The 27946-nt window shown below is 49.5% G+C and overlaps 2 protein-coding genes across 2 annotated transcripts; both read left to right on the top strand.

Moving 5' to 3' along the window:
* Positions 1-814: 814 nt before the first annotated feature.
* On the top strand, positions 815-13040 carry NLRX1 (NLR family member X1). Its single transcript, XM_048513597.1, has 10 exons — positions 815-927; positions 3046-3121; positions 3934-4031; positions 4906-5116; positions 5158-5539; positions 5933-7353; positions 8518-8604; positions 9966-10217; positions 11030-11594; positions 11776-13040. The coding sequence occupies exons 1-9, from the start codon at positions 852-854 to the stop codon at positions 11346-11348; spliced, it is 2922 nt and encodes a 973-aa protein (XP_048369554.1). The 5' UTR covers positions 815-851; the 3' UTR covers positions 11349-11594; positions 11776-13040.
* Positions 13041-15846: 2806 nt separating this feature from the next.
* Positions 15847-27942, top strand: PDZD3 (PDZ domain containing 3). Its single transcript, XM_048513549.1, has 11 exons — positions 15847-15970; positions 17899-17926; positions 18648-18712; positions 19935-20146; positions 22143-22329; positions 22764-22900; positions 23194-23398; positions 24669-24865; positions 24965-25156; positions 26769-26864; positions 27927-27942. The coding sequence occupies exons 1-10, from the start codon at positions 15955-15957 to the stop codon at positions 26796-26798; spliced, it is 1269 nt and encodes a 422-aa protein (XP_048369506.1). The 5' UTR covers positions 15847-15954; the 3' UTR covers positions 26799-26864; positions 27927-27942.
* The last annotated feature ends 4 nt before the right edge of the window (positions 27943-27946 follow it).

The raw sequence follows: 27946 nt of genomic DNA, 5'->3' as shown, positions 1-27946 counted from the left end.
GTGATGTAATATCAGCTAATGGGTCAGTAATGACCCAATACTTGCGGAGGAGGAAGAGGAAGAGGAGGAGGAGTTTGGATTTATATCCCCCCTTTCTCTCCTGCAGGAGACTCAAAGGGGCTGACAATCTCCTTGCCCTTCCCCACTCACAACAAACACCTTGTGAGGTGGGTGGGGCTGAGAGAGCTCCGAGAAGCTGTGACTAGCCCAAGGTCACCCAGCTGGCGTGTGTGGGAGTGTACAGGCTAATCTGAATTCCCCAGATAAGCCTCCACAGCTCAGGCAGCAGAGCTGGGAATCAAACTCGGTTCCTCCAGATTAGATACACGAGCTCTTAACCTCCTACACCACTGCTACCTTTACCTTTAAGCCTTGGATGTTGGAACAGAAAAGGGCTTAAGACTTGAAAAGATTTCCTTAATCATACAAAATTTGGTCCCTACTAAAGTTCATAGGAGCCAGACCACTGACATAAGTCTGGTCTAGTGCAGCAGATTTTTATAAACTATGATGGACTTGGGCAGTTGGGTTGCCAGCTCCAGGTTGGGAAATTCCTGAAGATTTGGTTGTGGACACCGGGGAGGGCGGAGTTTGAGAAGGGGAGCTCGCCCTCCAAAGCTGCCATTTTCTCCAGCGGAACTGACGTTTGTAGTCTGGACATCAGACGTAAGTCTGGGGGCTCTCCAGACCCCCACCTGGAGGTTGGCAACCCTACAAGCATCTTGCCAGGTGCCTCACAGTTATAGGGAGGGGAGTTGGCAGGAGAAGGAACAGCCAGTTCTGTTTGCTGACCTTGTGTGTGCGTTTCAGTTAAAGGGCAGAGTCACCCACTGTCCCATGCACTGCCGGAGATGTTTGCCCCAAGCAGAAACAACTGGAAGAAGCTGAAACGACTGGAACCGAAGATGCAGGTGGATGCTCTGCTAGGTAAGGGAGAGCTCGGTTCTCCTCCTGATCTGGTGGGTGGAGCAAAGTGATGGATAATGAAGAGCAGCTCTCCGAACAAGTCCATTCTCCATGCTGCCAGCTCTGCCTTAGGGAATACCTGAAATTTGGGTGGTGGAGTCTGGGCTGGACAGTGTTTGGGGAGGGGGGACCTCAGTGGGGTGGGTACAATGCCATACAATCCACCCTCCAGAGCAGCCATTTTCACCAGGGGTATCCAAAAAATCAAAAGGTGCCCACAGCATAAAAGGGGACAGAATGCAAATGCACTCTTGTAATTTATAGAAATAACATAAAAGTTGTGATTTGAGACTTGTGTGATTATTCGAAGGGAGTTACGTACATTTTAGAGAAATTGCTTACAAAACATGCATGGCTCTGTAAAGGAGAGGATCTTAGAACAAGTTTCTCGCATTGTGCATGGGGTTCTAGAAGCTCCCTTGATAGCTCATTATCTTGAGAAAAATGATTTACTCGAAGAATTAAGTTTTTTAGGATTGGCTAAACTAAACGCCAAATCTCATGTCCATTGATCTACACAGGAGGCTCCTTCAGGTGGAATCATTTTCCATTTTCAAGCTCCAAACTATTTAGGCCTGAACTCTGATTTAGATCCGTCATGTTATCTTTAATTTCTTCACTGAACCACTAAAGGATTTTCCAGGTGTTGATGATTACCAGAGCTTAACTTACTTACCAGAGCTTAACTTACTTAAACTTCACATTGTAATACTATACTTGAGGACTTTAGCGAGCCCAAGAGGAATGTGTCAGCATCGCTGTCCCACAGGTGCAATAATTATACTTTACGTGTTGAATTTGTTCTTTTCATACAAATCTTTTGTATTTACATTGATGAATTATATAGGACATATATTTACAGCCATAATTAAGCTATATTTCGCTACTGATCCTGCAAATTGCATTGAAAGAACCTAAGTGAGCAAAGGATTATTACCGGCACGTCGCTATTCAACTGGTGCAGTATTGAGTTTCAATATTGTCACTTTGAACATTGTTAAGGGTATCATAGGTACTTTATGGCCATTTCATATATAGTATTATTTCATTATGGAAAATCTATAGCTGCTTTAAGCCCAATGAGGATTTTTATTGAGGCAAGCAAAAATTCCGGAAGAGCCTGCGGCCCACGACAGCTCATCACAGGGAGAGATTCTCTTTAGCAGCAGTGGCATAGGAGGTTAAGAGCTCATGTATCTAATCTGGAGGAACCAGGTTTGATTCCCTGCTCTGCCGCCTGAGCTGTGGAGGCTTATCTGGGGAATTCAGATTAGCCTGTACACGCCAGCTGGGTGACCTTGGGCTAGTCACAGCTTCTCGGAGCTCTCTCAGCCCCACCCACCTCACAGGGTGTTTGTTGAGAGGGGGGAAGGGCAAGGAGATTGTCAGCCCCTTTGAGTCTCCTGCAGGAGAGAAAGGGGGGATATAAATCCAAACTCTTCTTCTTCTTCTTTATGTCTTCTTTTCAAGCATCCCTACCAGGAGTCGTTCTTTTGATCTTGTCACTATTTGAATTGGTTACTATCTGAACATATTACTTGGGTGGAAAGGGTACTAGTTTAACAGACTACTCATAAGTAACAAAAGTTACCACCCATGAGTAATAAGATTTTGTTTAGTACGGTTAACCATGGAGAGTGTGTCTTTTTATTTCTAACTGAAGCTTGGTTGATTTTCATTTGCTATGTATGTTTTGTAAGCAATTTGTCTAAAATTGTTTCTTGTACTGTCCTTTGAATAATTGAACAAGTCTCAAATCATAACATTTATTTTATTTCTGTACATTGCAAAAATACATTTGTATTTTTGCCCACTTTTTTTTTTTTTGCTGTGGGTGACTTTTGATTTTTGAAATTCAGAAATTATTGGCACACTCTCCCACTCTTTAGCTTTATTTTCTCCAGGGGAGCTTGGGGGGGGGAGGGGGGGCTGGTTCTCCAGTTTCATCAGTGACTAACAGAAAAGTGTACGGTTTTGTTAGGTTTACAACAGCAAATGCCATTTAAGTATCAATAGAAGGATGACAGGTTTGAACTTAATGCAGTACAATAACCACGCCTTCCCTGCTGGATTTCCCAGGTACGAGGAGCAGCCGCCTCCTTAAGAGGATCTTCCACATGGACCGGACTTGGAACTCTTTAAGACCTCCCCTCAGGTAACACGCTGCCCAGGCAAGCAGAAGGTACAAATCTCCAAGCCTGGTGGGAATAGGGCGTGCAGGTCTAGGACTACCAGCTTGACAAATAAAATGAAGGCTCACTGTTACTCAGGCAAAGCCCAAACTTGTCCCAGATGCTTTTTCAGCCCTTCCAGTCAGAGGAAATCTGGGTGGGGTCAACAGAAGTCCAGGAAGAAGTCAGCATGAGTCATGAGTGTCTGAGGCCCTTGCTCAGAGTTGCTTTTTCCAAGAGGTGTTGCGACACACATCCAGAGCTTTTCAACTCTGGCTACTAGCACACTTACTAGGTATGAGCCAGGAGGTGCCAGGAATCTGGATGAATGTTGGCATCTAAGAAAGAAGAAGAAAAGGAGGAGCTTGGGTTTATACCCTGCCTTTCTCTCCAGAAAGGAGACTCAAGATAGCTTACAAACTCCTTTTCCCTTCCTCTCCCCATAACAGACACCTTGTGAGGCAGGTGGGGGTGAGAGAGTTCTGAACAAACTGTGACTATCCCAAGGTCACCCAGCAGGAATGTAGGAGTAGGGAAACAAATCAGGGGTGCCAGATAAGAGTCTGTCACTCATGTGGAGGAATGGAAAATTAAAATGGTTCTCCATTCTACTGCTCTTAACCACTACACCACACTGAAGACCATTTAGCAGCTCCACTATGGGTCACTAGAGATGGTGGGTCTAAGGTCCTATCCATTTCCATTTCCCAAGTATCTTGGCTACACCATTCCTGGGCAGTGAGTGGGTCACCTGCATTGGTTCTCTATCCTGACATCTCCCTTCGTTCTCTTGCAGGGCCTTTGACCGTCATCAAGGAGCCTATCAGGGGGGACCATCTCAAGCTACCTCCACCCGACCAAGCCAGATGGCACTCAAAAACGTGGCCACTTCTGGTAAGCCAGTGTGAGCTTTAGGCATCAGAGGGGCATCTGTGTTGTATATAGAACATATATAGAACATATATCTACAGCCACAATAAAGCCATCTTTTGCTACTGATCCTGCAAACCGCATGGAAAGAGCTGTCTCTCCAGTGTGCTGGTTTTTGTACCCAGGTGGAGATGACTAATTCTTATCCTAAACAGGTCTACTCAGAATCCTGCTTGGACTGAGTTCAGTTTGGGGCGGGGCACCCTTGCAGTGCACCCCCACATGACCATAGGGATTGACAGCGCAGTGATGGCGAACCTATGGCACAGGTGCCAGAGGTGGCACTTGGAGCCCTCTCTGTGGGCACGCAAACACAGAGTTCGTCATGTGGGAGGTGGAAAATCACCCTCCCATACACACATCTAGGCTGGCCTGGGCCACTGAGCACGACGTGCATGAACCGCAGTGAGCAGGGAGGACTCGGCTGGTGGGCCTGGTGCCTGTGCTCTGGGTGGCTGCTGCCCAAGGAGGGGGGGAGCGCAGAGGCACAGAGCAGTGCACGTGGGACTTGCTGGAGGCTAGAGCAGGCTGGCCCCTGCTCGAGCGGGTGGGGTGGAGGAAGAGGGAGCCAACCGGTTTTTTCTAAACTAAAATCTCCAGCATTCAGGTTAAATTGCCGGGTTGGCACTTTGCGATAAATAAGTGGAGTTTGGGTTGCAATTTGGGCACTCGGTCTCAAAAAGGTTGGCCATCACTGCCCTAGCGAAACCATTGCACTTGGATCTACCCAATGGAGATTACTCCCAGGGAAGTGTTCTGAGTGTTGGACTTTAGGAGAGGGCTTTTAGTGGTGTTGAAATGCCTCTTGAGTCTCTGTTCTTTTCTCTCTCCTCCTCAGAAGCCATTGAGAAACACAAGAAGTATCTGGCTGATTGGTTTCGCCAGCAGCCCAATGAGGAGAGGCAGTTCGGGCCGTCCTTTTCACTGGACACCACCCACGTGGACCCCGTCATCCGAGAGAGCTCTCTGGAGGAGATCCTGAAGCCCTCTCCTGAGATGACCATCCATAACCAGCTCCAGGCACCCACAGCACACCAACATCCCTTCCGGTCTTGGGCCCTCGCCGACATGGGCCGTTATTCTTGGCCAGCCAAGTGAAGAGCGATGATTCTATATGCGGCCCGCAGGTGGGCACTGGGAAGAGCACCCTCATCAAGAAGATGGTGATGGACTGGTGCCACGGGCGCCTGCCCCGCTTTGAGCTGCTCGTCCCCTTCTCCTGCGAGGACCTGTCCCAGAACAACGCACCTATCTCTTTGCGTCGTTTGATCACCAAGAAGTACCTGCATCTCCGGGAGGTGGTGCCCATGCTGGGCTCTGCCAACCTCAAGGTGCTTTTTGTCCTCAACGGCCTGGACCGCCTCAACTTGGACTTCCGCCTGGCCCAGACGGAACTCTGCTGCGATCCCAATGAGCCGGTCCTCCCTTCAGCCATTGTGGTCAACCTGCTGAGGAAGTACATGATGCCAGAGGTTTGCATTTCAGGATTTTAGAAACCAGCCGGGGATGCGGGCAGGGATATCTTCTTGCAACAATGGCGTAGTGGTTAAGAGCAGGTGCACTCTAATCTGGAGAAGCGGGTTTGATTCCCCACTCCTCCACTTGAGTGGCAGAGGCTTGTATAGTGAACCAGATGTGTTTCTGCACTCCAGCTGGGTGACCTTGGGCTAGTCACAGTTCTTTGGAGCTCTCTCAGCTCAACCCACCTCACAGGGTGTTTGTTGTTGTGGGGTGGGGAGGGAAAGGAGATTGTAAGCCCCTTTGAGTCTCCTTATAGGAGAGAAAGGAGGGTATAAATCAAACTCTTCTCTTCTTACCTTACCTGCCATTTACCTTTCTGGCCCTTATCTGCTCCTGTTCCCCAGGCGAGCATCATTGTCACCACCCGCCCCTCTGCCGTGCGTTGGGTCCCCAGCAAGTTCGTGGGCCGCTACGTTGAGGTCTGTGGTTTCTCCAACATCAGCAGCCAGAAGCTGTACTTCCAGATGCGGCTGAGCCAACCTGACTGCAGCGGCGTTTCGGGTCCCGCCACAGCCGAAGAGTCGAGAGAGCGGGACAACCTGGTGGAGATGCTCTCAAGGAACTTGGAGCGGCACAACCAGATTGCGATCGCTTGCTTCCTGCCTTCCTACTGCTGGCTGGTCTGCACCACCCTGCACTTCCTTTATTTTACCAAGTCTGTGCCCCCTACCCAAACCCTTACAGGCATTTACACCAGCTTCTTGCGGCTCAACTTCAGCGGGGAGGTGCTGGACAGCACCGATCCCTCCAACATCTCTATGATGAAGTATGCGGCCAAAACGGTGGGCAAACTGGCCTACGAAGGGGTGATGTCCCGACAGACTTCCTTCTCCGAGGAGGACCTTCGCCGCTGCTTGGAGGTAGAGACGAAGGTGGAGAGCGAACTCAACCTGCTGAATGTCTTCCGTAGTGACGTCTTCCGCTTCTTCCTCACTCCCTGTGTACAGCCAGGCAAGGAACACACGTTTGTCTTCACCATTCCTGCCATGCAGGAGTACCTGGCAGCCCTTTATGTAGTCCTAGGGGAGAAGAAGACCCTGACGCAGCGCGTGGGCAAGGAGGTCTCTGAGGTCATTGGCAAGGTGAGCGAAGACGTGGCTGTGGTCCTCAGCATTGTCTCCAAGGTCCTCCCCTTGCGCATCTTGCCGCTCCTCTTCAACCTCATCAAGATGTTCCCCCGCTACTTCATGCGCTTCAGTAGCAAGGACCGCGACACCATCGCTCGCACCATGGCAGTGGAGATGTTTAAGGAAGAGGACTACTTCAATGATGACGTGCTGGATCAGATCAACTTCAGCATCCTTGGGGTGGAGGGCCCCATGCGCCACCCAGATGAGGCCTCTGACGACGAGGTCTTCGAACTCTTCCCCATCTTTATGGGTGGGTTGCTGTCGCGACGCAACCGGGTCATCTTGGACCAGCTGGGTTGCCCAATCAAGAACCTGGCGGCTTTTGAGATTGCCAAGGCCATGAAGAAGACGGTCATCCGCAACAGTCGTAAAGGCCTGCCCCCATCTGAGCTCATGGACTACCTCTTCTTCCTGCATGAGTTCCAGAACGAGCGCTTCACGGCTGAGGCCATCAAGTCATTGAGGACCATCAACCTCTCCTCGGTCAAGATGACCCCGCTCAAATGCTCAGTCCTGGCTTCTGTGATGGGCACCACGAGCCACGAGGTGGAAGAACTGAACCTGGCGTCTTGCCACCTTGACGTCAGTAGTCTGAAGACTCTTTTCCCGGTCTTCCTACGGTGCAGAAAGCTCCAGTGAGTGTTGGTGTCTGCTTGGCTTCATCTTGGCAGCGGATGGGTTCCATTTTTAGCTAAAGGGGAGGTATCCCACCCTGAGCTCCTTGTACAAATAAACGCAAGGGAAGGTGCAACAGGAAACCAACCACTTTGCACCAGGTGGCTGGCAGTACAAGCGTACTGAATAATCACTAAGATAAATGAAAACTTATTCTCCCCACAAACTGCACTTTACAATCTCAATTTAAATCTAAACAAAGAACAAGTTTATGTTCTAAACCTGTCGATCTTCTCCTTGACGCAAACTGCATCTTACAATCTCAATAGCCTTGATGAAGTCTAAACTGGGGCTCATTTAGATTTATTTAGAGCTTATATTTTGCCCACAGTTGGTTTCTTTGAAAGTGTGAGCTTGTGGAATGCACTTTTAAATGCTCCTAGGACTTAGCTTTAAAAAGGGCTTGGATAGATTTATGGAGGAGAAGTCGATCTATGGCTACCGATCTTGACCCTCCTTGATCTCAGATTGCAGATGCCTTAGCAGACCAGGTGCTCAGGAGCAACAGCCGCAGAAGGCCATTGCGTTCACATCCTACATGTGAGCTCCCAAAGGCACCTGGTGGGCCACTGCGAGTAGCAGAGTGCTGGACTAGATGGACTCTGGTCTGATCCAGCAGGCTAGTTCTTATGTTCTTAAGGCCATTGCTTTCACATCCTGCATGTGAGGTTGAGGTCCCGAAAAAAGGCACCTGGTGGGCCACTGCGAGTAGCAGAGTGCTGGACTAGATGGACTCTGGTCTGATCCAGCAGGCTAGTTCTTATGTTCTTAAGGCCATTGCTTTCACATCCTGCATGTGAGGTCCCAAAGGCACCTGGTGGGCCACTGCGAGTAGCAGAGAGCTGGACTAGATGGACTCTGGTCTGATCCAGCAGGCTTGTTCTTATGTTCTTAAGGCCACTGCTTTCACATCCTGCATGTGAGGTCCCAAAGGCACCTGGTGGGCCACTGCGAGTAGCAGAGAGCTGGACTAGATGGACTCTGGTCTGATCCAGCTGGCTTGATCTTATGTTCTTATGACTGTTGTCTTTCCTGTCACCAGAGGGCAGCAAAATATGAAGTGGATGAAACACAGTGTCTGAACTAGTATAAAACACTGACATGTTTCCTCCCTCTGTCACCAGCTTGCAGCTCAATAGTTTGGGGCCAGATGCCTGCAAGGAGATCCGAGACCTGCTCTTGCATGAGAAATGTATGGTGAGCACCTTAAGGTGAGTGTGAAAACTGGAATGGTTAGATGGTGTCATCAATCCCACTTGGAAGGTCAGGGGCCGGGGGCCTTACAATGCTGTGTAATTGGCACCCACTCTGGTGGCTTTCTGGGTGCCAACTAGAATGGTGTTTAAATAGGGTTTGGGTGGTTCTTAATGGCTCAGGTAATCAGTATCATTGTTTTTAGTGACTCCATCAGTTTACTACTTTTAATGGCTCAGTAAGTCAATTTCAGTTAGTCAATTTTACTGCTTTTACTGGCTCAGTAAATCAGTTTCACTGCTTTTAATTGGCTCATTTATTCATTTTCCCTGCTACAGGGGTTTGTGCATGCCTGTAGCTGGTTTTCTGTGTTCCTACTAGAGGTTTTGTAACTGCCATTTTTAGAAGATGAAGGATAATGTTGGAAGCTATAGATTTCTAACAAAAGCAACGTAGAAAAATGTGTACAATATATATATAAATATAGTGTGGGTGAAATTGGGGGGGGGGGATTCTGGTTTGCCACTTGATGAATTTGTGTCAGAGAGTACATTTGAACTCAGGACTGATTTGCAGCCACCACACTTGGCCAATTTGTAATCAAACAAATAGACATTGAGCTCCGCAGCCAGAAACCCCGAACTATTCCACTGTAATCATAATAACTTATGCAGGTGAGGCATCGTTCCCTTCCCTGCTCCTTGTCTTTGCAACTGCAGGGTCTCTTGTTCATGGAAGAAAGGTTGCCAACCTCCAGGAAGAGTCTGGAGATCTCCCAGAGTTACAAATCATCTCCAGACTGCAGAACTTCGTTCTCCTGGAGAAAATGCTACTTTGGAAGCTGGATATGACATTATACCCCACTGCGATCCCTCCTCTCCTCAGGCCTGTGGAGGGACCCAGAAGAGTCTGATGCCATAGAGTCCTCTGCCCAGAGCTTCCATTTTCTTCAGAGGAACTGAGCTCTGTTGTCAGGACATCAGTTGAAATTCCAGGAGATTTCCAGGCCGCTACCTGGAGGTTGGCAACCCTACCTGATGCTCCTACCTGCCACTGAGCAGGAGTGGCGTAGGAGGTTAAGAGCTCGTGTATCTAATCTGGAGGAACCGGGTTTGATTTCCCGCTCTGCCGCCTGAGCTGTGGAGGCTTTTCTGGGGAATTCAGATTAGCCTGTACACTCCCACACACGCCGGCTGGGTGACCTTGGGCTAGCCACAGCTTCTCGGAGCTCTCTCAGCCCCACCTACCTCACAGGGTGTTTGTTGTGAGGGGGGAAGGGCAAGGAGATTGTCAGCCCCTTGGAGTCTCCTGCAGGAGAGAAAGGGGGGGGGGGTTATAAATCCAAACTCTTCTTCTCTTCTCTTGTCACCTTCTGTAGACTTGCAGACAACCCGGTGACTGAAGAAGGCGCCCGCTACCTCGCAGAAGCCATAGCGGGCAACAGGTCCCTTAGCCAGCTGTCGCTGCTGCACACCTCGCTGGGGAATCAGGGCGTGGAGGTGATCACGCAGCACCTGGCCCAGAACAAGCACCTGCGGGAACTGGACGTGGCCTACAACTCTGTGACTGACGAGGCCGCGCTGGCCCTGGTGGAAGAGGCCAAGAGGCATGCGACGCTGGAAAAAGTACAGTGAGTCTCAACTTTTCTCCATGCAACCCGCATACTACCAGCTCTGGGTAGGGGAGATCTGGGGGCGGAGCCTGGGGAGGGCAGGACTTGGGGAGGGGAGGGACTTCTGACTTCTACAATGTCACCCTCCAAAGTAGCCATTTTCTCCAGGGGAGCTGACTTGGTCATCTGGAGATCAACTGTAATAGCGGAAGTTCTCCCTCAGCTTGATTTTCTTGGGCCTGTGCATGGGCGTTAGTTATGCTGTTCCACCTTGAAAAATCCCAGCTACTTGAGAGCCAGCGAGGTGTAGTGGTTAAAAGCAGATTGATTCTAATCTGGAGAACCGGGTTTGGTTCCTCTCTCCTCCACCTGAGTGGCAGAGGTTTATTTGATGAACCAGATGTGTTTTGGTACATCTAAATTCCTGCTGGGTGCCCTTGGGCTAGTCACGGTTCTTTGGAACTCTCTCAGCCCCGCCTACCTCACACAGTGTTTGTTGTGGGGAGAGGAAGGGGAAAAAGCTGGTAGGCCACCTTGGAGTCTCCTTACAGGAGAGATGGAAGGTAGCTCTAGGAACTGCTAGAAATTCTATGGTTTTGCCATAGAATCTACAGCAATTCTTAGAAATATGTTTTGTCACTTCTTAGTTGTCCCTTAAAGCACACACGATGTCACACCCCATGTTCCCCGAGTGTGACCTGGCAAATATCCCATATTAATAGCTTCTCCCATGGGGTATTTTATCCCTAGTCTTCTCTTACTTATTGGGCACAAAGGCTTTAACCTTCCTCCTTCCTGCTGCTTCAAGGTTTCTCTCTCCTTTCTGCCAGTTTGTACTTCAATGAGATCAGCGAGGAAGGTAAGCAGGCCCTGCACGGGCTGCGCAAAGACCGCGACGGCGTCAAGGTGCTCGTCTTCCTGACCATGGGGGCTGACGTGTCTGACTACTGGGCCATCATCCTGAACGTGGTCCAGAAGAACTTGCCCATTTGGGACCGTGAACGGGTGCAGGGGCACCTTGGCCTGCTCCTGAAAGACCTAGAGAGCAGCCGCCGTCAAACCATGAACCCTTGGAAGAAGGCCAAGTTCATGCGGGTGGAGAACGAGGTCAAGAGAATGTTGGGCAAGATTCAGCAGGGGGCTCTTTAAGGCTGTGGGGGCCACTTGTCCCCTTGTAGAGACCCAGGTTTGCAGCTACCATCAACCAAGACTTCCATCTCTCTGAAATCGGGCTGTGTAACTCAGGAAGGCTTGCAGCTTACCCATTCCTCTGGCAGTGGCTGTTCCAAGGTAGCAACCAACTGCTAGTTACAGCCCCCTGCACCAGACAATGCCCACTATCCTGAAACCAATGTCAGTGGTCATATTAGAGAATGGTGATCAGAAGACCCACAGGTGACTCTCAAGCCTTAGCTCCCTGATCTTCTGGAGATGGTGTATCCCAGGGGTAGGGAACCTGCGGCTCTCCAGATGTTCAGGAACTACAATTCCCATCAGCCCCTACCAGCATGGCCAATTGGCCATGCTGACAGAGGCTGATGGGAATTGTAGTTCCTGAACATCTGGAGAGCCGCAGGTTCCCTACCCTGGTGTATCCCAATTCCAGACAGGGAGAGGCAATTTGGGAGCAGGAGAATAAGCTGCAAGGTGCAGACAAAGGTAACTATTGAAAACCAAAGCCCTTGTAGACTTTCTCCTGATCCCTGTGCTTCGCTTCCAGCTGCCTCTGCCAAGGATCAGGAATTGAAATGTCCTGTGCCTCACCTCTTGTCCTGTGCCTCCCCCTGTCCTTCAAGCAAGCTTCCTGAAGCACTGTCTCCTCCTCCTCTCCCTGAGGATGCTTGAGGACACAGGCACCAGCCTCTCCAAACTGGCTTTCCTGGAGCACATGGGGGGCATTCCTGCCATGTAAACAGTTGTTGACCTACATACAGACACAAGCTCTGGGGATAGAGTTCCCACCTCCAGGAAATTCCTAGAGGTTTGGTGGAAGAGCCTGATGAGGGCAGGATTTGGGAAGAGAAGGAACATCAGCCACATATGATGCCTTAAAGTCCACCCTCTGAAGTTGCCATTTCCACCAGGGGGACTGATCTTGGTAACCTGTTGGAATTCTAGGAGGTCTCTAGGCCCCACCTGGAGGTTGGCACCCTTCAGCCTGCTCTCTTCATGTGCTCCCTTTGCGTCTCCAGTGAGCAGACATATCACCAACTTGACCTGGAACCAACAATCCCTTGAAGCATGGTAGGGAACTGCGCTGAACTGAGCCGCCTGCAAGAGCTCCCCCTGCTGGGCGGCTGCCCAATCTGCACACCAACCATATGATGTGTGTGGCTGCTCAGTTGCACAGCTTGCAAGGAACGGCATCTGGAGTGAACCCATTGCACTGCATAGAGTCTGGTGAGAGATCTGGCTTAGGGTCACACGGAGCAAGGAGATAAATAGGACCATTTAAAAGGGAAAAAGGGCTATCCCGTGAGGCTGAGATGGGATCCATCCTGCGGTTCTGTAGCCCAGGCTCAGCAAACTGGCTCTCTTCCTCTTCCCCCATTCCAGACACAAATACCTCACAGAGTTGGCCTTATTCTTCCAATGCGCTTCCCTCACTAGGCGGCCGTGATGCCTCTTGCAGCCATGTCTGAAGCCAAGGGACAAAACAGTTTCTCTACATTGCTAAGGCCGTCGTGTTGGGTTTGGTGCTCTGCTGTTTTAACCTAATTGGAAGGAATTAGCTGGAGACAAGGAGTGAGAAGGGATAACAGAGGTGAAGAACCTATGTATACCAGGACACTCCTGGGTGATTGTGCAATTGAAATTGGTTTTATTAAAGAATAAAAACAAGAAATACATTTTAGGCATTGAACATGCACACACAGAGCATGCAAGAGCTGGTTAAGAGAAAGGGGAAGCAGTTGGATATGATTTCAGGGATGGGTGATAGTTACCAGTTTTGAAGTTTTGAAGCAGCAGAAGGCCATTGCTTTCACCTCCTGCATGTGAGCTCCCAAAGGCACCTGGTGGGCCACTGCGAGTAGCAGAGTGCTGGACTAGATGGACTCTGATCCAGCAGGCTCTTCTTATGTTATCTTATGAAGAGGTATCCAAGGAAAGCAGTACTAATGGGGGGGGGGGGGGAAACGGCATTTGTAGGACCAAGAGAAGAACCCGCATGCAGGTGAGGGTGCGTGCATGGGTCCAGATCACACACACACACAATGAATGGCTAAACGACCAATGTTTGTACCCCAAACACTGAGGAGATATGAAGTAAGCTGGCAGAAAATCATAGAACTGGAAGAGACCACAAGATCTTCCATTTCATTTTTTTCTGCCTAAGTGAAGTATCTTACATGTATTTCTGTTGAAATTCATTTTGTTAGTGTTGGCCCAGCTCTCTAATCTGTCCAAGTCATTTTGAATTCTGACCCTATCCTCTGGAGTACTAGTTACCCCTCCCCATTTGGTATCATCTGCAAATTTGATTAGCTTGCCCTCTATTCCATAATCCAAGTCATTAATAAAAATATTGAATAGCACTGGGCCCAGCGTAGAACCCCATGGCTCCCCACTAGTCACTTCTCTCCAGGATGAAAATGAGCCATTGATGAGCACTCTTTGTGTTCAGCCAATCAACCAATTACAACTCCATCTAACAGTTGCATTGTCTAGTCCACATCTTTCCATCTAACTTGCAAGAATATCATGGGGCACTTTGATCAAAGGCCACACGGCCATACAACCCGGAATACCCACAATACCCTAGTGATTCCGGCTGTGAAAGCCTTCGACAATATCTTCTGGACAGGTGGTTGTTTTCTCTTGACAAAGTAGGTTGTAGGGCTGGGTTGCCCTTCCTGCCTGCACATTTAATTACAGGCACTCTAGGACAAGAGGCTATTTATTGCTAGATCTCCATGTTTACTCAGTACATTTTTCATAATTGTGAGGATTTACAGTGCCTTCATAAGCAGAGGGTGTAACTCAGCTCAGGATGGTGGAACGTGCCGTCAAGTCGCAACTGACATGGTGACCCCGTGGGGTTTTCAAGACAAGACACATTCAGAGGTGGTTTGCCACTGCCTATCTCTGTGTACCAACCCTGGACTTCCTTGGTGGTCTCCCATGATCCAAGTACTAACCGGAGCCAACTCTTCTTAGCTTGTGGGATCGGTCAAGATTGGGCTCAGCCTGGGCCATCCAAGCAGCAGATTTCTGGGCAAGGGTTTGAGTTACATCCTTGGGAACAGCAGCAAACTAATGAATGATGCGAGAAAATAAACTGTTTTGCCGTTGTGCCTCCACAGAACTATAAGCACTTTGTCCCAACTTACCACATATGGTTCATGTATCTTTCTGCTGCTGCCAGAAAAGTTCCCTACGGCTGCTTTCTCATATGGGTATATACGAAATCGAGCTGCTGGGATGGTGACAGCTTGTGAAACATTTCAAAAGCCTATCTCACGCAATGTGGAATGCATTTTAGGAACTCACTGCCACAAGATGGCTGGCATGGTTATGGGTTTTTAGAAGACAAATTCATGGGAGACAGATTTGTCAAGATAGCTGTAATAGCTAAATGGAGCATCCAAGTCTAGAAGCAATATATCTCAAAATACCAGCTTGTGGGCTTTAGGGTTGTCTACTCTGGGTTGGGAAAAACCTGTAATTTGGAGTGGGAGGTGCACCCCCACGGAGAGTTGTTGTGGTTGAGAGCAGGTGGGCTGTAATCTGGAGAACCGGGTTTGATTCCCCCCCTCCTCCACATGAGTGGTGGACTCTTATCTGGTGAACCAGATTTGTTTCTCCACTCCTACATTCCTGCTAGGTGCCCTTGGGCTAGTCCCAGTCCTTTAGAGCTCTCTCAGCCCCACCTGCCTCACAAGGTGTCTATTGTGGGGAGAGGAAGGGAAAGGTGTTTGTAAGCCCTTCTGAGTCTCCTTACAGGAGAGAAAGAAGGGGTATAAATCCGAACTCTTCTTCAGCATGGTTCATTCCATAGAATGCACCCTTTGAAGCGGTTGTTTTCTCCAGGAGAACAGATCTCTGTGGTCAATTGTACTGCTGCGGGATCTCAGGTCCTTTCTGGAGACTGGCAACCAGGTGTGCTTTTTAAAGGCACCTGGCTGGCTCTGTTGGAAGAAGGATATTGGGCTAGATGGCCCGACCCAGCAGAACTTTGCTAAGGAAGCGAGATTTTAAAAGGTATAGCCCATTCCATCCAGTGTCTTCAGGCAAGTTACAAATGGCAAAGCTATTTGACCTACGATAAAGATCTGGAAATCTGCATAGGGGGAATTAAAAAAGAAAAGATCGCAACACTAGTCCCAGAACCTGTTTTGGAACTTGAACTCTGTCCTGGGGCGTATTTCTTTCTGTTGATACATTTTCTTCAGCACCCTTTTAAATCCAGTTTCTTGAAAATCGCGCACGGCAGCAAACTCAAGGATGCCTCTGAACGTGTGCAGGGCGTACACCACACTCTCCGTGCCGGATATCGGTTTTGCGGCGCTCCGGGCTGCGGGTTCTCATTGACGTCCCACTTTTAGAAATGCCTCCTGCTGCTCTGCCTTGCTAGGATGATGTTTATTTCCTTGATCTGTTCCTGGGATGGGAAGAAGGCAGCTTGGTTGGGGCTAAAGATTCCTCACCTGTTTAAACATTAAGCTACTGTGATCTCTTCAAGAAGGCGGGGTCTGCCCTTCACTTTAAGTGGCCTCTTCGCACTGGACCTTGTCCCCAGAACGCCAAGCCAGCCATGAAGCAGAAGGAAGGTAAGCTTCTTTTGAATGAGGGGGCTAGAACCCCCAAAGTGATGAGCAAGGTGTGGGCGGGGCGGGGCGGGGCCCAATTGCACAGGGGTGCAGGAAAGCCAGCACCGGAGCGCATCTTGTCAGAGGGATCTTTCCTGCAGCTCCCAGATGTTGGAAGAACCTTTCCCTAAGGAAGCTATGCTTTTTGGGGGGAGGGAGTTATGGTTTTAAGACCTTCTGGCAGAGCTAGGTGCTATGCAAAATGTACCCCAGTCTCGGGTGTGCAATTCTCTCTAGAGCCCTGGAATCTGCAAGCCTTATTTACTTATTTATTTAGGACATTCATTAGCCATCTTTCGCCCTTGCGGAACTCCAGGCAGCTGACAGAATCAGTGAACCTATAATGAAAGGCAATAAAAGCCCACAATTTAAAACCTCCAATCCAGGCTGACGATGGGTGGGCGAAGTACACCGCCCCGGGCAAGTTGTTCCATAATTTGGGGACACCACCAAAAATTGTGGGGCTGCCACCGAACAATCTTTGACTGGGGGGACAGTCCGCAGGACTTCTCCTTGCAATCTTCATTCCTGAGCATTTGGGACCAAAGACCCCTGTCCCAAACCAGGTAGGGCTTGCCACCTTTTGTGCTGAATCCTGCTCTTGTGCTACCTGAAAGGAAATGTTCAATGGAAGAAAGATCCCCCCATGGTGGAAGCCCTGCCAATACCAGGAAGTACTCCATGTGTTGACTTTTTCAGCTGTCATGTAAAAGTAATTGGCTGCTCGGGAACCAAACACATGGAGGCGTGTCCTCGTTCCTCATTTCCCTTCCTCCCTCCATTCCAGAGGTTGTTTATTTTTTTAAGATGCCAAGACTTGCTCAGGGAATTATTCCAGCTCACCTGGGAAGGCCTGGCTGATCGGTGCAAAAACAACCCTCTGCTTGTGCCCTTACAGGCACCTCGCTTCAAATTGCCAACCCAAGGTGCTCATTTACCTGTTAATGAATCCAAGAAATTGTAAGTCTCCGAATTTGGCTACTGAATGGCTACGCTTGCCGGAATCTCAAATAAGAGCCTGGCCTATGCTGACCTGGCTGTGGAGCACAACATTTTGCACATGTTCAGAAGACAATTTTCCGCTCCTGCTTATTATGCCTCAGCCCTGGCACTGGAAACAGGTTACAGGACACAACTTGGGACAACTGGTTGGCAACTCTAGCCCTTTCCTCCTGTACAGCCTGGCCAGGCACATAGTCCCCTACTGTGGCCAAATTATCCGTCTCAAACTGGAGTGAGTAATAAATACCAGATTAACTGGGCTGTTTTGATGAAGGCTGACCTCCGCCACAGTTCACTGGTTTGTCCACAAAGAGCTCTGGGAAGGGTCACTGGGTAGAGTTGGGTCAATGAGGGGAACCAGGCTGGGTTCTCCAGCCAAGCTACTCAATGACAGCTTAAGGCAGGTCAATTTGGGGGGAGGGCAATGTTCTTCAGGAGTTCAGCTGACTCCCGGCCTTCATTCAAGCAGGAGGGGACTGCCACATTTACCTGGGCCCACACTGCCCCTGACTCCAAGAACAGACCTGGTGGGCAGCAGCTCGGGTTGCCAGTTGTAGGTCGGGAAATAACCTGGAGATTTTGTCTGTGGCGCCACTCTCCCTGTAAGTTTGCTTGAGACTGGTGTCCCCCTGAGCATGTACAGAGAGTATTTTCTCACCCTAATATGTAAACCTTGCCTGATGGCAGCAGGGGGTCCAAGCAAGCCTCAACTCCAAATGCATCTACTACAGTTTAAGTTCTGGATGCTGGATAGCTTCTTCCCGGGAACAAATCCAAGAGGCCTGTGCAGAAAGGGGAGAGGGTGAGAGCGTCTTTTGGATAGGAGAGACCCTCTGCCTCCCAGGATGGGCGTTTGCACACTAACCCCCAGACTCTTCCTTTCGCAGGACTTCCAGAGGCCACGGAGTTAACCCCGTAAGTGCCACGCGCCTTCCTCTTGCTGCTACGCTGAAGATGAGTGTGTGTGTGTTGCTTCGTCTGTTCCAATGCATGCGCGTGCGCCACCAAAATCAGGAAAGGGCCAGCTTGTGTGCAACGGGCGTATCTGAGCATTGGGTTGATAGCACGATGCGTGGGGCGCAGCAATGGTGTGCTGAGACTGGGGCCTAATCGGTTTAATCAGTCAAATGGCTAGAAGGCAGATCATTAACTGGGGTTGTTTTCTTTTGTTTTTAAAGTGTGACCAAAGCTTAATCAGTCAACAGCTCTAAGGGGCTCTTGTGGCTGGATGAAGCCTGTTTGGAAAGCAAAACCTCACCTGCCCCCACCCCCCACCCCCCCAGTCTGGGTAACACGGCCCTTTTCCCATCCCAGGAGCAGCAGTGGCGTAGGAGGTTAAGAGCTCGTGTATCCAATCTGGAGGAACCGGGTTTGATTCCCAGCTCTGCCGCCTGAGCTGTGGAGGCTTATCTGGGGAATTCAGATTAGCCTGTACACGCCCACACACTCAAGCTGGGTGACCTTGGGCTAGTCACAGCTTCTCGGAGCTCTCTCAGCCCCACCTACCTCACAGGGTGTTTGTTGTGAGGGGGGAAGGGCAAGGAGATTGTCAGCCCCTTTGAGTCTCCTGCAGGAGAGAAAGGGGGGATATAAATCCAAACTCTTCTTCTTTTTCTTCTTCTTCTTGATCTTGCAGGAGATTTGAATTTAACCCGAAAAATGGGATCGACAACCCAGCCCTGTCGTTGGCGGAGGACTCCGGTAAAGGGCACGGAGGGGAACGGAGGCTGCAGCTGCTTCCTTTGGGGTGTCTGTTGAGAGGGAAGGTTGTTCTTTATTCCCATGGGAAGGAGGAATTCAAGCCCTGGGGGTGGCTTATTTGGCCCAGCACTGTGGTGACTGCTGATCCCCACCAGCCTCCCTTCCTGGGCCTCATCAAGGTGGGAATAATAAGACTGCTGGGGTGGTCATTTCCAAACTGAGCTGGGCACAGGGGCAATTCAAAAGCCTCGCAGCCAGTAAGCTGATCATCTACCTGGGTGCTAAGAGCCAGCGTGGCGTAGTGGTTAAGACCAGGTGGACTATGATCTGGAGAACCGGGTTTGATTCCCCACTCCTCCACAGTCCACATGAGCAGTGAACTCTTATCTGGTAAACTGGATTTGTTTCCCCACTGCTGTGCATGAAGCCTGCTGGGTGACCTTGGGCCAGTCACAGCTCTCTCAGAACTCTATCAGTCCTACCTGCCTCACAAAGTGTCTGTTGTGGGGAGAGGAAGGGAAAGGGTAAGCCACCTTGTGATTCCTTACAGGTAAGCAATTGCAAACCACCTTTGTTCGTCTCTTGCCTTGAACACCCTATGGCAGTGGTGGCGAACCTGTAGCACTCCAGATGTTATGGACTACAATTCCCATCAGCCCCTGCCAGCTGATGGGAATTGTAGTCCATAACATCTGGAGTGCCAAAGGTTCGCCACCACGGCCCTATGGGGTCGCCGTAAGTCGGCTGAGACTTGGCAGTGCTGTTGCTACCATCTTTCTCACAATACTAGAACCAGGGGGCATTCATTGAAAATGCTGGGGGGAAGAATTAGGACTAATAAAAGGAAACACTTCTTCACACAACGTGTGATTGGTGTTTGGAATATGCTGCCACAGGAGGTGGTGATGGCCACTAACCTGGATAGCTTTAAAAAGGGCTTGGACAGATTTATGGAGGAAAAGTCAATCTATGGCTACCAATCTTGATCCTCTTTGATCTGAGATTGCAAATGCCTTAACAGTCCAGGTGCTCAGGAGCAGCAGCAGCAGCAGCAGAAGGCCATTGCTTTCACATCCTGCATGTGAGCTCCCAAAGGCACCTGGTGGGCCACTGCGAGTAGCAGAGAGCTGGACAAGATGGACTCTGGTCTGATCCAGCAGGCTAGTTCTTATGTTCTTATGTTTAGTTCTGACTAAACGGTGTCCGATTTTGTCCGTTCCAGAGCCAGAAGGAACTGTGCAGGTGCGCTTCTGCTTTCTGAAGAAAGAGGAGGGCGAGAGCTTCGGCTTCTGGCTGCGGCAAGAAGCGGGCAACAGCGGTCATCTCATACGGCAAGTGAAGCCAGGGGGCCTGGCCCACCGCAAAGGGCTAAGAGAAGGTGACCGGATTCTCGAAGTGAACAGAGAATATGTGGATGACATGGAGCATCTCAGGGTAAGGCTTAGAGGTGGGTACAAGGGCTCCACTTGGGCATTTGCTGACAGCTTTCTCTTGTCTCCTATTACTGGAGTCCGGCCAACAACTGGTCCTGGGGAAAATCCTGTCTAAAAATATAATGCGGTGGAAAGTGCTGTCTTGTTGCAACCAACATATGGCAACCTCGTTGGGTTTTCAAGGCAAGAGATAGACAGAGGTGGTTTGCCATTGCCTGCCTCTGTATAGTAACCCTGGACTTCCTTAGTCACCTTCCATCCAAGTACTAACCAGAGCTGATCCTCCCGAGCTTCCAAGATTAAATTAGACCAGAATAGCCTAAGAGGTCAGGGCATTTATGTCACAAATTTTGCCCACATTGTTCAGAAGAAGAAGAGTTTGACTTTATACCCCACTTTTCTCTCCTGTAAGGAGGCTCAAAGCAACTTGCAAACTCCTTCCCTTCCTCTCCGGACAACAGGCATCTTGTGAGGTAGGGTTGAGTCAGCCTTGAGTCAGCCACCTGAAACTGACTTCTTTTGGGATCAAGCTGTGAGCAGAGCTTGCAGGGTAGTACGGCTGTTTAATACTGGCGTCATGGATACAGGCTGATCAGTATTCTCCTTCCTGGATCATGTATGCAAAGACTGAGGCTGAAAAACCAGGATTGGCCTAAGCTCCCCTTGAAAACTAATGGCTGTGTGGAACTTATAGGACAAAGGGGCAATATTAAGCAGGCATCTGGTAAGCACCTGAAAGCTTTTGCTTTAGCATAATGTTTCATTTGAAAAACTCCTCCCTATTCTCACACCGTAGATGAGTGTTTGAGCTCTCCTTCTCCATAGCATAATACGAAAGGCTCTTCTTTCCCACCTGCTCTACGCATCCGCTCTGCAAACTGCTTCCCTGTGTCAGATTCTAAAATAAATTGTGCCAGCCAGCAGGCTGTTTCTTTTTTTTTTTTTTAATGGTAATTGAAAGTTTAATCTCTGGGGGTATCTCTCAGTGGCACCCGTCACCACCAGTGTTCACTTTGAGATGAAGCCCAGGAGTCTCGCAGGCTTGTGCCTGCATGCAAACAACGTTCTTAAAAGGCATCCTTGGCATTTCCCCAAAATGTAACATAGGTATAAAGGAGCCAGGAAAACTAGGAGTGCCCCTGGGCAGATGGAGCAGTTGCTTTGAAGAGTCATCTTTAGCAGTCTCAGTCTCTTTCTGTGGAGTGCAGAGCTTTGAGTAGGGTTGCTAACCTCCAGGTGGCACCCGGAGATTGTCTGCTGTTACAATTGATTGTATCGGCAGGAGTTCCGCAGGGCCTGTAAAAACTGACCTGTTCCACCGGGCTTTTGGGGGGACCCGCCGCTGATTCCGCCCCTCTCATTGCCCTGTCCACTGGCTGTGTATCTGACCATCTGCCAGCCCCCTCCCAGAATTTGACCACTCCCAGGATTTGATCACTGGGGTGTGATGCCAGACGCCCCTTATTATCATTAATTATTAACTATTTATTGACGGATGCTGCTGCTATAGTTCTAAGGTTTTGTATTTTAACTGGGGTTATTCGATTTGTTTTGTTATGTTTGTTGTTGTTTGCTGTACACCGCCCTGAGCCCTTCGGGGGTAGGGTGGTTTATCAAATTGAATTATTATTATTATTATTATTATTATTATTATTATTATTATTATTATTATTATTATTATTATTATTATTATTATTATTATTAATAATAATAGTAATAATAGTAATAATAATAATAATAATATATTCCTACATGGCAGCGGGTTGGACTTGATGGCCCTTGTGGTCTCTTCCAACTCTATGATTCTATTATTCTTCCTGGTTTTAGGAGCCCTCCGGCTGAAAAATAAGCCCCGCTCTTTGTTTGGCTGCTTTTGAAGCTGCCATTATATCCCATTGAAGTCTCTCCTATTCCCAAACCCGGCCATCTCAGACTCCACCTCCAAAGTCTTCGGGTATTTCTCAACCCTGCCTGTCATGCTTGACCGTCTCTTGCAGGTGGTGTGGAAGATCCGGAGCAGCGGCATGCAGATCTTGCTGACCATTCTGGATGGAAATGCCTACTCCCTGGCCAAAGCCCTTGGCCGGAACTTGATTCAGCTCTTGCCCTCTTACCACCGGCCGCGATTGTGCTGTGTGGCCAAGGACCAAAACGGTTTTGGCTTCGCTGTTTCTGCTCCAGAAGGTAGGGAAGGATGGATGCCGGTTCTGTGCTCCTGCTGCACTTGGGCAGTTTGTCATTTTCCCCAGAAACAGGCAAATTTGGCTAGACAACCCCCCGCCCTTCAAATTTTGAGTCAGAATGCATTATGTAAAATCAAGGAGGTCTGGATAGGTTGGCTTATATTTTGCCGAAATCACGATGTTGCCTTTTCCCAAATTCAAATGTTTGCATTTATTAGTACAATAGGCAGAGGGGAACTGAAACGTAGAAGAGGACACTGAAATTCCAGTTACCGGGGGTCAGGATGCAGCAGGACTCACCAGAGAAACCATCCCAGATTCCCTTCTAAAGGCCTGTCTAGACAACCAGCCGACATTGTCATGACTGCTGAGGGTTGTCGGCTTCTAGGCTGTTCCTCAAGCCGGCTGACCCTCCTGCCACGCTCTCCTTTGCAGGTGTGAAAGGTGTCTTCCGAGTATCTGTGGTGAGCCATGGGCCAGCTGACCAGGCAGGGGTGCCGGACGGTGCGTGGCTTCTGGAGCTCAACGGAATGAGCGTGAAGAATTGGACTTATGCCAGGCTGAGCAAAAAGGTACCAGATCACACACATTGTTCCAGATCCAGACAGACGACAGCCAGTTGTCTGATCGATCCAGACCACTTGGCACAGACCACCCACCTGCAGGATCTGGCAGCTCTAAGTGCCAAGCAGTCTGCATCGATCAGACAAGTTGGGAAACATGGAGGTCTGGGGGGGTGGATACTGGGGACGACAGAGACCTCAGTGGGAGTATAATGGGATAAATTCCATCCTCCAAAGCATCCATTCTCTCATTCAGTGTCCTTGCTTTCTTCTCCATGCTTCTGTGTCTGTCTTGAATCCAGCTCAAGCAGAGCAGCAGCCCCATGGGACTCCTCGTGATAGACGCCGAGTCAGAGGAGTTCTACCGACAGCATAACATCAAAATCACGGCCTCCCTGGCCGACAACTTGTGGCTTCCCTTTGAAGTGCGGAAGTTGCAGATGACCAGAGGGCCAGATGGCTATGGGTTCCTGCTGAAGGAAGAAGAATGTGGCTCAGGAAAGAAGGGTAAGGCAGCTGGTCTGGGCATCTGGGTTGGGGCCACTTTGCCCTTTCCCTTCCTAGAGCTCTTCCCCTAGAGCTCCTCTCAGACTTGAAACCATCTGGGAAATGATCCCAGTACTATATGTATAATATCTAAGTTCAAAGTTGCACAGGCTGATAATGGATGGAGTGAGGTCACGAGAATTGGCCTGGGGAGAAAGTGACAGCAGATGCCAACCGAAGGACTTGGGAATTGCCAACCACCACACTTGCATCTGGTACTGCAGGGGTATCAGCCCAACCAGCATGGAACACCGTTAACAGCCATAGGCTGGGAAAGATCAGGTTATACTTCCTATCAAAGCATCCAGTCTGATGCTTTTAGGAGCTCTGTTCTTGCTACAAACACCTTGTCCCTTCATAGCAGGGATCCAACTAACCTCCTAACATGTGAGATTGGAGTCACGTGACTGGAAGAAGCGGAGCTTATCTCTCTGAACCTTCCTCTCCATGCCATGTTGCCATGTTGCTGTCCTGATGCTCCTCTTACTGTGCATGCAAAGAGTGGTAGAGGGTATGTCACCCTTCATCTTTACACATGCGCGCAAGCAACAGGTCCCCTTCCAAAAAGTAGAGGGAGAAATGATAGATCTACAGAGGCAAACAGCCTACATGATGGTCTCCAGCTATAGGTTGAAGACCACTTATCTTCATATATTAAAACAGACCTATTGGTCCATCAGATTAACTAACACTTCATTAGACCAACTGGTCCATCTAGCATGTTATTGTTGACCATGACTGGCCAAGCCTTCCATATAAGACCCGAACTGCTGAGGGTTGATCCTGGTGCTTAGGCATGCGCTGAGCCACTGAAGCATGGATTCTTCCCAAGAGTTCAGAGGCGTCCCTAGAAGCTGCCTCATGGTATCGCCAAGAGAATAAGCCTATTCTGTTTTGTTAAGACTGCATCCCTTAATTCCTTGACTGTTGAAAAGAGGACAACAGACCTCCTGAATGGCTTCCTCATGCGAGCATGGCTAGAGTATCTAATGCTCCATCCCTTATCATAGAGAATCTCCTCCCACTGTTGCCGAAAGAATGGCTTTATTCTCCTCAGAAAAGGAGAGAATTTGGGGATACCTTTGCAGAGGGTGGCACTGTGCAGAGAAAATGATCCAGCATTGCTGAATACGGAGAAGTCAGGCAGGACCCCTCTCCCATTTTTTGCAAGAGGAACAGCAAACGCATTTTGCCTCTGCACGTGTGAACGCAGCCCACTTGTGACTTGCAGGCCAGTTTCTGAGGGAGCTGGATGCCGGCCTGCCGGCCGAGAAGGCAGGGATGAGGGACGGCGATCAACTCCTGGGCGTGAACGGAGAGAGCGTCGAAGGCCTCAGTCACCACAGAATGGTGTCTAAGATCCTCGCCGACAGCAAGCGGGTGACGCTGCTGGTCATTGATTCAGAAGGGAGCCAGTTCTTTGACTTGGTAAGCGTCAGCTTGGGCACTGGGGGAGTGCTGAGGGGTTGGGTTCCAAAAGAAAGAGTGTTCCAACTCTGTTGTTTGGGGTTCCTCTCACTTTCTTAGGTTGGACTGTCACCTCTTGTTTTCTACGATAACCAAGATGCTTTGCCAGGAATGCCTGACACCCGTGGCTCCTCTTCTTCCAACATGCTTCAAGAAAGCTGCCTCTCCACTTTTGCTCCTTGTCCTCCTGATATGGACCTCCCTTGTCATGCCTGGCTGCCCAGAGACGGCTCACAGGACTTCTCCAAAGAGGTAGCAAAGTCCTTTGTGGAATGTAGGGTTGCCAACTTCCAAGCAGAGTTGAGATCTCCAATGTAGGGGTGAGCCCGCGAACCCAGCAGAACCGTAGATAGCGCGCCTGGAATGCCGGTGCCAGTGCCAGCTACGGCCTTCTGGGCGCACACGCTTCCCCCACCCCCCGTTCCCCCAGGTGTGGATTATACCCAGACGCGGACGCTTCCTCCTGCACATAGCAACCCGATGAGATCATGCATCACATGATGATCTCCCGCTCTCCCGCTCTCCCGCCTATCCGACCCCTTTACACGCCCCCAGAGAAACCCTAATAAAAGGTGTCAGGGACTAGCACACGGCAGAGTAGCCAGGATCACGGATCCCGCTTCCTGCTGCTGGCTCTCTCCACCAGATGATATCTCCGCGTCTCGCCTCTTCCTTGCGACCTCGCGGGCACGACTACTCTCCAAGAAGTGACCTGGCAACAGAATTCAGTTCTTCAGAGTAAATGGCAGCTTTGGAAAGTGGGCCCAAGGATAGAATCCATGCTAGAGCTGGGTTTGACAGAACGAGTGAGACTCAAAGCCAACAATGGGGAACAAAAAAAGTTATGAAGATGGACATGCCACCCAACAGTTCTTGTTCTTCATCAGAAGTTGTGTGGGTACTACCATCTGTGACAACGATAAAGTGTAGTAGTTACAGGCCAATTACACTGGGGTTGAACCGGGATCATATATAACTGGGCTATTTTATCCCAGTTTCTGCCTACGCACGGCTCCCCGCTTCTGCCCAGGAGCAGAGTTAGGACCAATAGGAAATATTCCAGTTTACTCCGCACGAGCCGGACTTCTGCATTTACTTCCGAATCACGTCTGAGCATGCCTAATGTCCCATATTCTGATGGCTGTTGTTTTTGAGTGGCAGCTTGAATGGATGTCAGGCGGGGAGATCAGGCGGCTGGGCGGGAAAAATAAACTTGGTCGGCTCCCGATTGGTGTTTTTGTGTATGTACTGTGGGAATGGAAGAAATTGATCTGTTTTTTTAATGGTTTAAAATAAGATTTTTCTGTCAGAGGGAAAAAACTAGTGAATAGGTCTAATTGATTTAAAATAAAGCTTGTACTGAGGAAAATAAACCAAGAGCGTTTCCTCACTTACCTGCTGCTGCGCGCTACTCTCCCCAAGTAGCGCGGGGTCCCCCGGCACTCCCCACTACAGGGGCGGCAACAACGCAGCTGCCCCGACGCTGACGCGCCCCCTCAGCGCGCGACATTCCTGGCGTTCCTTGAAACGGCGCCTTTTGATGACCCCGCGCAGAGCACGGGGTCGTGGGGAAGCCCAGGAGCACGCCAGAAATGACACGCACTGGGAGTAGCGCGCAGCAACCACTCACCCAGGTAAGTGGGGAAATGACCTAAGTGATTGTTCTGATTGGCTGTTGCTTTTGACTGGCAGCTGCCCTTCTCTTACCTACAGTTGGTCTGCAGGTAAGAAGCACAGTTCTAGAAATGCTTGCATGGGGTTCTGAATACTAAACCCACTTTGATGGTAATATGAGCAAGGTGGATTTAGAACTGCATCTCAGCCTTCCTGCACTTTACAATACTTTGTTTTTTGTTCCATGCAGGGGCAGGATGGATTAAGCCAGCCCTTCTAGGACCTGCTGCTCGTTCATCACTACCACCAGCACAGCCGAGTCCCAGCTCAGCACAGACTCCTGATGGTGGGAGAAGTTTTGCCCTTGGATCCCTTGATCCTCAGCCTAACTTTTCCTCTCTTCTCTGCTGCTTCACTGATGGTTCCACCTTCATACTCTGTAAAAGCTTCACACAGATTCTCACAACTGGACCCAGGATTGAAGTTGGGTGGGGAGAGGGAGTGGAGATCTGTTCAAAGCAGGAACCTGCATCAATAGGAACACAGTGTCTAGATCAGGGGTCTGCAACCTGTGGCTCTCCAGATGTTCATGGACTACAATTCCCATCAGCCCCTGCCAGCATGGCCAACCCCTAATTGGCCATGCTGGCAGGAAGGGCTGAAATAAGTATGAATCACTCGAACCACAGATTCATGAACCCCCTGGTCTAGATTGAGGGACATAATAGCACCTCTCTAGTCTGCATTGGTCAGACCTTGCCTGGAATCCTGTGTCAAGTTCTGTGCACCACAATTCAAGAAGGATATTGTCATGCTGGAATGGCTCCAGAGCAGGGTGACCAAAATATTATAATGTCTGGATTCCATGTCCTATGAGGAGAGACTTAGGGAACTGGGAATGTTTAGTCTGAAGAAGGTTAAGGGGTGACATGATAGTTATGTTTAAATATTTGAAGGGATGTCACATTGAAGAGGGAGAAAGTTTGTTTACTGCTGCTCCAGAGACTAGGACCAGGAGTAATGGGTTCAAGGTGAAGGAAAAGAGATTCCACTGAAACATTAGGAAGAACTTCCTGACAGTAAGAGCTGTTCGACAGTGGAATGCACCACCTCGGAGTGTGGTGGAGTCTCCTTCTTTGGAGGTTTTTAAAGAGAGGCTGGATGGCCATCTGTCAGGAGTGCTTTGATTGTGAATTCCTGCATGGCAAGGGGATGGACTGGATGGCCCTGGTGGTCTCTTCCAACTCTGATTCTACTCGACTCCTTGGAAGCCCATGACAGCTTTGAGGAATCTACCCTCTTGGCTGTCTAAGTTGCAAAGATGCCCCAAGTCTCGTTTTGCAACACAGAGATGAAGGTTCTCTCACCCTGTCAAGTTTTAGTGAGAATAGTTATTGTTTTTCTCCAGGGATGACTAATGCCCGCTTT

This window comes from Sphaerodactylus townsendi, linkage group LG12 (genome assembly GCF_021028975.2).
Source record: "Sphaerodactylus townsendi isolate TG3544 linkage group LG12, MPM_Stown_v2.3, whole genome shotgun sequence".
Classification (NCBI taxonomy): domain Eukaryota; kingdom Metazoa; phylum Chordata; class Lepidosauria; order Squamata; family Sphaerodactylidae; genus Sphaerodactylus; species Sphaerodactylus townsendi.
Note: the sequence above shows the minus strand (reverse complement) of the source record. Positions and strands in the feature narration are given on the sequence as shown.

Coding starts and splice junctions, on each gene's coding strand:
- NLRX1 (XM_048513597.1), top strand. CDS start 852: ATGTTTGCCCCAAGCAGAAACAACTGGAAGAAGCTGAAACGACTGGAA. Junction 3,122..3,933: donor TCTTTAAGACCTCCCCTCAG/GTAACACGCTGC, acceptor GTTCTCTTGCAG/GGCCTTTGACCGTCATCAAG. Junction 4,032..4,905: donor CAAAAACGTGGCCACTTCTG/GTAAGCCAGTGT, acceptor TCTCCTCCTCAG/AAGCCATTGAGAAACACAAG.
- PDZD3 (XM_048513549.1), top strand. Junction 22,901..23,193: donor ATGCCAGGCTGAGCAAAAAG/GTACCAGATCAC, acceptor TCTTGAATCCAG/CTCAAGCAGAGCAGCAGCCC. Junction 23,399..24,668: donor ATGTGGCTCAGGAAAGAAGG/GTAAGGCAGCTG, acceptor TGTGACTTGCAG/GCCAGTTTCTGAGGGAGCTG.